Source organism: Abrus precatorius, unplaced genomic scaffold (assembly GCF_003935025.1).
Source record: "Abrus precatorius isolate BTA unplaced genomic scaffold, Abrus_2018 Scaffold2, whole genome shotgun sequence".
In the NCBI taxonomy this organism is placed as follows: Eukaryota; Viridiplantae; Streptophyta; class Magnoliopsida; order Fabales; family Fabaceae; genus Abrus; species Abrus precatorius.
Genome location: NW_020874362.1, coordinates 37867269 through 37880132, shown reverse-complemented (window position 1 = coordinate 37880132; position 12864 = coordinate 37867269). Strand labels below are relative to the sequence as shown.

Genomic DNA, 12864 nt, shown 5'->3' with positions numbered 1-12864 from the left:
TTATATTTTTTTTCATATAAATCCAAACTATCAAGATTAATTATAAAGATTAAAGCGTTTAATTATTTTATAAATTTATCCTACAGTTAGTGTTATTATAGTGAAATCTTTTACATATTATTATATAAATTAGTACATAGTTGTTGTAAGTGGTATTGATCTTTCTTAGTAATCACATATAAATATAGTTGAATAAGATCCGTTCGTACGAGGGTTTTTTTTTAATTATGATTAATTATTTATTTATTTAATTTATTATTAAATAAATTTTAAAATTTTTGAAGGACTAATTTTTAAATTTAAATAATTTCGCTTGGTCCAAAATTTTATTTAAATTTTTACTTTAAATATATTTTTCAATGTTGTCCATTTGATTTTAATAATTAGTCATGTTATACACATACAGTAGCGTTGAGTTAAATTTTATTAATAAATTTATTATTTAACAAAAAAAAAATTATTTTCTTGATCGTTTCTATATTTGTCCTACACGTAAACCCAACAGTTTTATATTGTACAAGAGAAAGTCACATCAATATCTAAGACATAATTTCGTTATCTTATTTCTTTTTAACTTATAGTTTTTTAATTATACATAAATTAGAAAAAAAATCCCACGATGCATGAAATATTGACTAGTTTATAGTGACATGATATCTCACAAAAATAAACTCATGACTTCATCCAATTTGCATAATTAGAATTATTGAATAAAAATAAAAATTAATGAAATATATTTAGAATGATAATGATTCAATGAATTAAAATTAATATATACATACTTAATCATTTTAAAAATAATTTTACTTTAGCAGATTCTTCTCCTTAACTTTGAAGGCATGTATTGCAAGAAAACGATATGGAAAAGCCTTTATACAAGATCAAATTAAATTGTTAATGGAAATGAGTAAAAAAGACAAGTTGTGAAAAAAAGTGTGAAGAGTTTGGAGTGGAATATGTGTCCATTATTCCATTCTCTTTCTCACAGACAAATTGTAAAATCTGAAAGTACACAGAAAGCAAAAGAAGAAGACATGGCAAAGCTTTGGTGTCTCTATCTCTGCTTTCCTTTGCTCTTACTCATTCCCTCACTCACTGCATCATTTCATTTGCCAACCAACAATGAACCATTCCTTGTGACGTGTCTCACCAAGTGATGTTCACTCACTACTGATTTGATAATTCTATACTATCCACTTCTTCACTTTTATGTGCCAAATTCACACGCTGCGTCTGCATGGCTATCACCAAAAACACACTCTTGAATCTACACTAGATAGTACATACTCAAACAGAGTTTTCTGGGATCATATTCTGCTTCTATTCCCATGTCCCATGTACCATGTTTCATGTTGTTGTAGGTTTGCTCTTTTCTTCATCAGCATTTATGATCTATTTATTTTCCACTTGCACCTGAATTATTACTCTAGTGGGTCCTTTAGTTTAGCTTGTGTTGATGATGATTTGTCAAGGTTCTCTTGCTTTATCTGTTTACTTTATTAATTATAGATAGCATCCTCTGTCTTCTTTCTGTTGGTAGCAAGCCCTGCAATTGTTAAATGTACGGCTTCTTGAGAAGAAGAAAATAGGCTTAAATCTTTTGTGGAATCCTACGCTTAAATCTTTGGTTTTGTAATCCATAAGAGATCGAAAATATTATAGGTTGAATGTTACTTTTTACTTGCTAAACTTTCGGTAGACCATAATGGAAGTAGTAATTTAAAATGCAATGATCAGATTGTTCCATCTTTTTTTTTTCCAGAATTTCTTGATTGAATAGAACGATTTTTACTTCATATTCTTTTGCCCCAAGTGCTGAAATCAGTACATGATATTGCCTTGAATCTTGAACTTAGTATTGAGAGGATCTGCATAGAAGAGTTAAGTTGTGGGACATTATGGATGAAGGGAAATTGAATATTGATGCCCCTCTTATGTCTGTGAGGCGTTCTTCTGGCGCATCACCATCCTTAACTGAAGCAAAGAGAAAGACATTAGAAAGGCCACAAGCTCTTCCACACTTTAAGCCAAACGTGACTTTGGATCAGGTAACAGAACCTGTTGCAGTGCCTTTCAATTGGGAGCATATCCCTGGAAGACCCAAGGATGATGGTGGATCTCAATCTCAACCTCCTAGAGAGCCTTCAATTACTCCAAGCCCAAGTTTTCCCCTTGGAAAGCTCATAAATGTTGCCAAAGAACCATTGGAAAAGGAATCTAATATTGCAAATAAATTTAGGAACCCAAGCATATCAAACTCTTCAAGTAAAGTTGATTGTGACAGAGAAAAAAAATATGAGAAAACAAAAAATGTGGAAGAGGATGATGACTATGATAATGATGTTTATTCTGATGCCCTTGACATACTGTCACCTACAGAACCATTATCTATGAACTGTAGTGTAAGTGGATTAGATAATTTGGATGCAAACAAATGTGGAACCTCTTCTACTGATAAACAAACACAAGACTTCATGATGAGCCGTTTTTTACCTGCAGCAAAGGCTATGACTATTCAGCCTCCTCAATATGCTTCAAGAAAGCAACCGGTTGTGGTTGAACAACCTAGGGAATTTACCAAATTGGTTCGTGAGGAAAAGCAGTCCTTTGTTAATAGACATATCACTGATATTATACCATATACTGCCCATTGTCAAGAGGAAGAAGAAGAAGAAGAAGAAAGTGAAGATGAAACCAATGATTATGCAAACATTTCAGCTAAAGGTTGCGGTTTACTTCCCCGGTTATGCGTTAGAAATTCACTGTGCCTATTAAATTCAGTGCCTGGGACAAAAATGGGACACCAGTTTACCTTTTATTCTGCCCATGAGGCTGGAAAAACTGATAAAGGTTCTCAAAATCGCTCTTATAGACCAGCTCCAGCTATAAAAAAGGTAAGAGCTACATAACTCTTATTTTTAGCATCAAATTTTGGAATTACATTGCACCCTTCGATAGTCAATAGTACTCTTAATCTTCTCACTTTGAATTTTCACGAGCTTATCACATGAATTTTGTGCCTATCCTCCTCTCCATAAATATTTACAAGAATTGATATTGATGATGTCCCACCTGTTTAATACTCATCAAGAGAAAATGGCAAAAAATTTTGACGCGACAAGGTCATGAAAATTCAATATTATTAGATCAATTCCCAGACACCCTCCTTCATTATATGAGCATTCTCACCAATCTAGACTCAACTCATTTGCCCACAATCATGAAATTTTTCATGCAGGCTTGGGATGCTATTCATAAGAGCAAATCAAGCTCTGGAGACATGCACGAGGTAAGGAAAAAATGGACTAGTGATTCAAACAGGTACACTTACTCAGGTGAATTGAAACATATAGGTAGACTCTCACCCTTTCGTCGTTCAAGAGCTGCTGCTGCTGGCATATCTCCTTTTCGAAGTAAGACTCAACCTCTCTTTCCTGAAGCAATGTTGCTTGGTGATTCCAAACGAGTTGAAAATATTAACCATTCTGGCAAATTGAAATTACCAAGTAGAGGACATGCAAGTACTCAAGAGGTGTTAACACAAGGAGCCAAAAAAATATCAAATTCAGGAAGTCTTGCAATTGAAAAAACATTGTACATAGATACTGCTAGTACTGTAAAATTATCCTGCTCAAATTCAAGTTTCTTAGCTAACACACAAAGGATAGACTCTGTGGTAGGGAAAGAAAGAAATTCCACAGTAGATTCTTTTCAAGACATGAAACATCTACAAGCTTTGGAGGAAAATTTGGATTCTCAAGAACTGAATTCTATGGATGCCAATCCTTCAACTTTGTCTAGTATGTTTCATCTCATGGCCAAAGAAGATGAAGATGAAAGACTGAACAAGGACCAAGAAATTAACCAAGAATCCATGTCCTTGCAACTTGTGCAAAGTTCATTTGACAAAGATACAGCATTCAACAACAAGCAAATTGTAGTAGCTGATGATTCAAGAAAAGTTAGTGCTGAATATGTTTTGCATCATCTTGCCCCTCCACTGCCAAAGTCACCTTCTGAATCGTGGCTTTGTCGTGCCCTGCCTTTAGTTTCTTCTAAGAATTCATTCCCATATTCGAATCAAGGTACACATTACAATGCTAAAAGGCAGGGTTTTAGTAGAACATCCAGCTATACTAAGTGGGAAACAATAGTGAAAACTTCAAATTTGAATCATGATCATGTATGTTGTTCTAAGGTAACTCATTAATCTCTTTAGCCCTTTATTTTAATCTTCCTCGTCGGTGAAATCATAATGATAAAGGACGAACACTGACATTTAGCTTTTCTGCACAGGAACTAACAGTGTATAAATCTCAGCATTCAAAATCTTAAAGATGGAACTTTGGCTTGTATTGTGTATATCATGTAATGGTCCAAGCTTTTTATATCCTTTATTTTATCAGGCTTGTGGGATTTTGGTTCTCCCCCTATTGGTTTTTGGCACGACAACGTAGGTAACTACCCTTGTATTGTGTAATGTACACTTTCATTTCTTCTAGTTTTTCAGTTTCTGTTGATTTTGTTTCCATTTATGGAAAGCCCTGACACCTTTTCATGTTCTTGATATCAGTATAGTACAGAGGAATCAATATCATTTTTAGTGACCACACAGATTCTTATGGACTCTTCTTTCGGTGGATTCAAGTTTTCACAAGCTACCCCAAGAGAACTGCATATGCACTACTGTTCGCATTTTGGCTTTGTTATTATGAATATGATATTCTCATTGCTACTCATTGTCAGCATTTTACACGTGTTAATATAAAACGACATTAATTCTTTTTAACATTTTACTCTTCCTTTTCTTTCACTTTCTACCATTGTAATTGGTTAAAATAACTCATTAAGTGAAATAAGCTCTCTATAAAATTCTTCACATTGATGTCAATAAACCTATCATGTAACAAGGCAAATTAGGTCTCATCAACCATAGTCGTGACATATTTATCTAACTTATACGTGTACTCTTAAATTTGAATGTCATGAAAATTGGAGGAGAAATTTTATTTTTGTAATAAATTTGTACAACTTTTTATACAGCAGAAAAAGAGATAAGAAAAAGAAGTGGATAGTAAAATAATAGATGTAATAAAAAGAAATACAAGAATAAGATTATAAGAATGTTAAAAATAAATACTTACATTTTTTAATAACTTTTTTATAACATTTAAAATTTATCAATCAAATTGTTAATTATATATTATTTTTATGATTTTAAATGTCAAATTTTACATAATTTAAACTTGTGTAAGTATAGTATTCAAAATTGGTATTTATTTATATTTTAAAAATATAATACTTAATTATTAAGATATATAAATATTCAAGTTTTACGAAACATGCCTAAGTTGTGACTCATATATGTGTATGTTTTTAATTAATTTTTCAATTAAATAATATTAATGTAGTGCATATAAAATTTATTAGGTTTGTACTTGATTCTCTAATATAAAATCCAGCTCCCTGACCTTTGCGTGTAGGATATCATTTTCTTTTTTCATTGCTGGCAGTTTTTTTGTTTTTTTTTTTGGGGTTAAATTTGACTGCTATAATGTGGAAATCGGGCCGGGAATTTTGTTAAAAACTCTCAAGTCCAAGTTTAAAAATATTGCTTCAAATGATCTTTAAAAAACATCTAAACTACTGATCGATCTTAAAATTTGTCATTGGGCTCAAAATAAAACCCAAAATGACAATATTTTTAAACATTACAGTAAAATTTAAATCCGTGAATTGGTAATTTTCCCAACGTGAAAATTAATAGAATATTTTAGATTTTGAGTACATAGAATCATTATTATTATTAATATTATACTAAATAAATATAAATATTTTTTAATTTTTAAGATATTAAATAATCATAACTTTTAATTTAAGAAGAATAAAAAAATTTACTAAAATATGTTTAGATTTTTCTTGATTTGCAAAGGCTGGGATGGGGCACAGGTTAGGAAATGTAATCATCTGCCCCGACCAAACCTGATATAAAAAGTAAAATAAAATTATAACTCTAATATATATATATATTAGAGTTATAATTTTATTTTACTTTTTATAATTACTAAAAATAAAGTTAAAATTTTCTTATTTTATTAAAAGTATAATTTAGTTCTTAATTACTTATTTTCAATAAATAAACAGTGAATGAATTTTTAACAGGTTCTCCAACCTCAAGTCTTTGCTAGGGGCAGGGACGAGGAGAGCTAAACCTGTTGTTATATGGATTTGAATTTTTTCCCGTTAACGTGAGAATTGAACATCATTTTAAGTGAAAATGAATTTGTTTAAGCAAAAATAATAAAAAAAATTATGCAAAATTTGCTTGAACTAAATTTTTTGAACGGACAATTATAATTATAATTTGTAAGAATAGAATTAAAATTTGATGTTTCAGAATAGAATTAAAATTAAATGTACAATTATAATTATATATTCTAATTATTTGCATCAATATTTTGTGATTTTGAACGTCTGTCTGTGACTTGTACCCATGATTAATTTGTGAAAGTAACCAGCTAGGTTTGTATACCAGCAGTGCTAAAGTTAAAGTTCTTAATTAAACAAAATTTAACTGAATTCTTGGATTGGCTGAGGAGTAGAAAGTGAGGGAGGGATTTACTTGTCTTAAACTGTGTTGATCAGAGAGAGAGAGAGGAAGAGAGTACGTACTCTTTTATGTATCTGCCAATAATTAATCTACTCAAAACTCCATGTCAACTAAAGTGATATTCAACAAACCAAAAACACAATGCACAAGGTAGGGGAAAAAAATTCCATGCCCATCATAAAACTCAGCTTGCGTGCAACTCAATTTCTAACCTGAAGCTACTAAATCCATTCATTTTCCGATTTAAATCTTCTCTCTCAAGGTGCAGAAAGTACTGGAGCTCTTCCTGTAAGGCCTGATCGCCATGCATGCACATTTTCACTCTTGTTCAACTAAATTTATCCCATGTACTTGCACAGCGGCGAAAGGTTAACGCCGGATCTTGTTACACTATGTGTTATTTTGCTTCACTCTTTTATTATACTTTGTGCCTCATCAAACCAAAACTTGCACAAAAAAAAAAAGTCTCACTTGGGAACTGGATCACTCAACCACGACCACATTCATTTTACACTCAAATCTGATTTATTAATATTATTAATTTTTTTTGGGTGGAGGGGAGAAACCCTATGTATTGTAGCGTCATGTAATTGTGTAAATTTGTTTCAGTATCTCGATATATATGAATGGCTAGGTTGTGGTATTTGCATTATATATTGACATGGCTATAATTCTAAGAAAGTGAAAGTTTCGTGTTGATTTCTTGGGTTTCTTTGCAATAATCAGTCTTGCCATCATTGTTGTCATCTCTCTGACTTAAACTCAGCCGCAAATCAGGCACCCATTGCTTGTCTTTCTGCAATTTTTCTTGATTCAACTGCACACAAATGAAAAGGAAAATTCTATAAATGCTGGAAAAAAGAAAAATAGTTTAAAAATACTTTCGAACTCTGAAAACATGACTTTTCTTCCCCTATAAGAATGAGTCCTTTTTTAAATTTTATTTATTTTTAGTTCTTTCAATTTATATAAAGAATGTACTCGTAATCCTTGAGAAACTACATCTCTTTTATTAAATATAAGGACTAAAAATAAATAAAATTTAAATAAATAGTAAAAATGAAAAATAACATTTTCAAGAATCAAAATATATCAAGGTCAAGAAAGAAAAGGATAAAGATGAAGATACAGATCTTATTTTCTTAAGCCTAAATGTTACCTTAATCCGGAATGGGGGATCAAATTCTAGCTTTAAACTGTTGGAACGATTGCGATGTTCAAAGGGGTTTGATAGATGTTCCCTGATTCTTGTGTTGTTTCCAAAGTTCAACTCACTTGATCTAAGAGATGCTGGAGTGGTCCCAAATTGATGTACAACAGATTGTGACCCAGTATTAGCAGTAATATTGGTAGGTAACCTTTTCTTCCACTGATGATTGTTCATAATTTCTAAAGGAGGCCACCTTTTCTCCTCAAGAAATTGGCTTGGTTTCATGGGTGCAATGCCAGCAGTATCCATTTGTTGAATTTGGTTTGAAGATATTGATCTTCCTTGCGTTTGAAGGGTTGTTGAGACAACTTCGTTGCTAAAGTAATTTGGTCTTCTAAAAGGTTGATGATTGAAGTACAATTGCTGCTGCCTAGTGATATCAAGGTATTGTAAATATGGATTACTCTATATAAAATGATGTTGAATTTTATCCTTGCAAACTTGGAAAACATGCATGAGGAATAAAATCAATTAAAATGTGTGCATGGTTTACCTTGAATCGATGGCCTTTGAAGGTGAATGTGATAGGGAAGAGGGATGCAGGAGACCCTGGAAAAAACTGTTGTCGTTGTAATCACTTGCCAGAATAATTCCACCATTTCCCATCTTAAAATGTTGACGAGGAATCAAGGGCTGATGGGCTACATGAGAAGTACGACCAAGTTCATGGGTTGATTTGAACGCTTGACTTAATACTGCAATTGAATATGGATCAAATAATGTCATCGAAAGTAGAAATATGGCTAAGGTAACCCTAACCCTAAATCTTAATAGCACTTCGCTTTAGGTCGTGGAAATTGATGGTTTTCAGATAAAAAGTTTGAGTTTTGCTATTTAGTACGATAAAGAGGGGTATGAATTTGTACAAATACACGTACGGATATTACTGGTTATCTATAAATTAAATAAGGAAAAAAAGTAAATTTTAATTGACAGAAATCATGGATTGAATTCATGGATAACTAAATGTTCACACGAGTTTTGTATGTATAACACTTCTTTCGTACTACAGATTATATGACACGCTGAACATTTTATAACTGCAATTCAGATATTTGTTTAATATTAACCGCATATTACTATTCTTTGTTTAAATTCCTACCCATTATTACTGTTCCTTTATGTATTTTACGCCTCAATTCTTAGTATGCCTTTTCTCTTCTTCATACCTTAAGTGTTACTCAAATATATAAATTGAGGATGAACACATTGCCTATGAGTTTGTTTAAGTTTTAAAAATAGAGCATACGTACTAATAGTATCTTACATGATTTTACTAGCTAAATTTAATATGAGGTTTTTATCTGTACAAAATGTGCAAAAGGCTACTCAATTCATATTGGGCCAATTAACTTTGAGCTCCATCAGATATATAGGGTCAAGAAAGTTTACTTATTTAGACTTTAAAATTAAACTCAGAGCATGATTCAAACTTAATTAAGAAAAAGTATGAGCGTGTTAAGTTAAGAATGTTCAAAATTAATTTAAATTTGAAGTGTAAATTGCATATTTTGATGGACTTATTAAAATTGATCCAGTCAGACTGACCCATTTTATTAACTTTAATCCATACATATGCATGTTAGGTTAAATTAACACTGTTGCATTCATGAAATTGGTTTGAAGCCAATATTCTTAAAATCGCTAAAAATGTAAAAAATAAATAAAAAATATTACAATCTGATATCTAAATATATAACTATTTACAAGATCAACATACTGTAGTCAAATTAAATTGTTTTTTACGATATGTATCATAAGCTTTTGTGAAAATTTAATGTTTTTGTAATATCGTTAGAAAGAAGTTAGTTTATAAAGAACTTTTTAAAAGTTACAGAAATAGCTTATGCTCATGTTGATTACTATTTGGAACTTAAAGTGAGAGCAGCTTGTAATTATTTTTGCTCGTATTGGTTGGCCATCTGATATGTTATTATATATAAAAAAACCAATTTTTACCAGTATTTCTTAATATTATTTCTTCATGAGTTTATTAAAAGATATTACCTTACTGTGTGCAAATATATACTCTCTTTGACCATTTTTGTGGGAACTTTTTAGTAAGTTTCCTTTCCTTTCTATAAATTTAAGTGTTTATTACGTTAATTTTTCTTTTTAAAAAACCCTTAACTATTGTGGTAAATTATTTTTTAGATTTTTTCTCCCACATGAAGTTAAGAGGAGACTGATCACAATTATTTCTCTCATTCACCTTAATAAATTAGGTAAAAATAGATTATTTTATTTTAAAAAGAATTATATAAATTGCTAACAAATGTAGTATTATTAAGTAAGTTAATTAAATTTCTTAATTCTTAGAAAGTAGTTATGGAGTATAGATGTATTAATAATTTCGATAAGTGTACTTGGTGATAAATTTAAAACAAGATTATGTAACAATTTACATGAGAATTGAAATGGATTAATTAAGTGTCTGTTGGCGGAGGTATGTGGTATCATTCTCATTGTGCTTCTAAGCTGATCAACTGTGTCTCTATCAAGGTGGGAACTATGCATACGGAATTAGGCTGTGATTATCTGTGTATATATTCCTAGTTTATTATTGTACACAAAAAAGGATTGATTTGCATTAGCACATACGCTTAGAGAGATTTAGGATAGGATATAGTCCTCACCTTGCCCAGCCTCGTCGAGTTTCTTGCTTCGATACATCTGAAATAAAAATTGCGTATATGTGAATTTATTGATGGAAATAATACATCAACTTTCAAGGGAAAAAATGTAAGTCTAATTAATTAATAGTATTGTATCAAAACCCTCAAATTTTATTTGCTACCTGCAAGTGACTCTTGACATGAGCAATGCTGAGCCCCCTCACATTCATCAGCTGAAGAACCAACTTGGGTGTTGCTCCTGCACCAAGCAATGCAGAGAGTTCAATTAACCAAAAAATTGTACCATTAGGGCAAATAATTACTAGGCTTTTCTTTATATAATCCATGCCTATCATATTGAGAAGATATACCAATACTTACTCTCTTGACCTCCAAGCCTTTCAACGGCATGCACAAACGATAGATGAAGTTCAGGAGTCCACCGAAGCCGAGGCATCTTTGATCTAACATATTGTCTCACACCACCTCTTCGTTCATTGTTTCCTTCTCTTGTTGTGCTGCTACTTTTATTAGTTGAAGTACCTTCATCCCTTGCTTTATCATCATAGGCTTCATCATTATCATTGTTATCTTCACTACTAGCTTCTTCATTCAAGTCAAAGGATGAGCATCTCTGGGAAGATCCCTTTGAATTAATGTCATCAGCCTGTTCCTCACTCTTCTGATATCCATCTGACATATTCAATGTTGTTGCTCAGGATTACCTCCACCTTCAATTCTTTACTGTATACAAATTATGAATAGCATTTCATGTCTGAAACAAACAGGAAATCAATATTTAAATATGTTCAATAAAAGGAGGTAAAGTGAACAGTTGAATCATAGAATTTGTGAGAACAGGCTGTAGTTTTTGTACAATAATTACCAGTCTTTAAAACTCCACGGTAAAGTAACACTGATTAGAAATAAAAAGTGTGTACCAAATAAAGAGAACAATTAACAGTGGGAATTCATATATGGCATGAGATGTTTATTAGAGATCCATATCATATAGTAATAGTAGTAGGTCAAAAGTCAAGAATTTTAATATAAAGAGGGCAACCAACTTCTCTACCGTGAAGCTGTGAATAAAATTTCTGAGGGATATGTCAAGTTCAGATCTACACATTTAAGGGGAAAGGAATTAACTTAAGGAGTAGAGGAAGAAATTTATTACTATTAAAAAGATGCAAATTGTATGAACAGACGCTATAGTTGATCAGGTTAGGTTATGTCATTACTTAATCCGGAAACATAACAAGAAATATATTGTTTTAATTTAACCTCAAACAATAAATTTCAAAAGTTTCATATAGGGGGCTGATCAGAATATTTGCAAAACACAGTGACATGATTGTGTTCATAAACTCAAACACATATTCATGTATAAATCGTGGGTAGAGAATCAACAGATAACCAAAAGAGATAGAGACGGGGAGAGAGAGAGAGAGAGAAAAAGAGAGAGATTGTTCATTCAGCGTTAAAAAACTTTTTATAATAAACTTTCTTGCCATTTAATCTATTCAGACTTTTTTATATATCTTGTGTAAAATGGATTTCAAGACAACAGCAAGGTGCGCTAACTCACCTGTTTCTTCAATTTAAATAAAGATTCTTAATTTCTCTAGATATTTGGAGAGGATATGTGATGAAGAAAGAGATTGCCTTAGACACACTTACAAAGATGTGTTCAAAACACTGCTTATCATTTTGACAAAACAAAAAACACTGCTTATCATCAAGCTGCAAAACACATCTTCGGTTGGGAAATTAATGCACTTCAGAATGAAATATGCTGTGGTTAAAACTTTTCTTCAGAACGGTGGTTAAGAATTGATTAAGAAATTCTCAACTATGCATAAATCTCAAGTTTGTTTCATAAGATAAGAGAAATATACAACATTTTGGGGAAATAAAAATGGAGGAACTATTTTATAGTCATAAGATTAAACAAATTAAGAGAAAGGAATAATCAAGATCCCAAATACACCACAAAAAAGAGAGGAGAGGGTAGAAACCCATGAAGACGGAGAATTATACATAAATTGATACCATTAATGATTGCTCAAAAGACAAAAGCAAAAAAACTAGAATACTTTGACGTTGAGTGTTTTTGCTTTTCTCTCATAAGTACTAACCATTCACGATGATGATGTGCCTCTTTTCTTTCTCTTCCAAAAAGCCTATTCAAGATGATGGCGTGCCTCTCTACTCCTTCTACTCAAATAAGCCTATTCTTTCTCTTCCAAAGCTATTGATCATCAATATATATATATATATATGCAACTGCATATCCAAACATATCTGGAATCACTCAGTCACCTCTCTCTGGAAAAACTCCACCAATTCATGGACAGATTGAACTGGATTTAGTCTTTGATCATGCTGTTCTTTGATATGGGTGAAGGGGGAGGGAGCTAGAGAGAGAG

The 12864-nt window shown here is 31.6% G+C and overlaps 2 protein-coding genes across 6 annotated transcripts; one reads left to right on the top strand and one right to left on the bottom strand.

Moving 5' to 3' along the window:
• Positions 1-1247: 1247 nt before the first annotated feature.
• LOC113858514 lies at positions 1248-4676 on the top strand. 5 transcript variants are annotated; one of them, XR_003503370.1, is made up of 5 exons: positions 1248-1361; positions 1763-2894; positions 3239-4198; positions 4297-4453; positions 4574-4668. XR_003503370.1 is itself a non-coding variant. In XM_027491197.1 (5 exons), the coding sequence occupies exons 2-5, from the start codon at positions 1899-1901 to the stop codon at positions 4576-4578; spliced, it is 1899 nt and encodes a 632-aa protein (XP_027346998.1). In that variant the 5' UTR covers positions 1248-1361; positions 1763-1898; the 3' UTR covers positions 4579-4676. The 5 variants fall into 5 exon arrangements, 3 of the variants coding, with proteins under 3 accessions (XP_027346998.1, XP_027346997.1, XP_027346996.1); XR_003503369.1 differs by having other exon boundaries at positions 4297-4457; XM_027491197.1 differs by having other exon boundaries at positions 3239-4085; positions 4407-4457; positions 4574-4676.
• Positions 4677-6830: 2154 nt separating this feature from the next.
• LOC113859063 (myb-related protein 1-like) lies at positions 6831-12864 on the bottom strand. Its single transcript, XM_027491878.1, has 7 exons — positions 12574-12864; positions 10817-11210; positions 10618-10694; positions 10457-10493; positions 8314-8515; positions 7770-8190; positions 6831-7427 (listed from the first exon to the last, which is right to left on the bottom strand). Exons 2-7 carry the CDS (start codon positions 11133-11135, stop codon positions 7284-7286), a joined length of 1200 nt encoding a protein of 399 aa, XP_027347679.1. The 5' UTR covers positions 11136-11210; positions 12574-12864; the 3' UTR covers positions 6831-7283.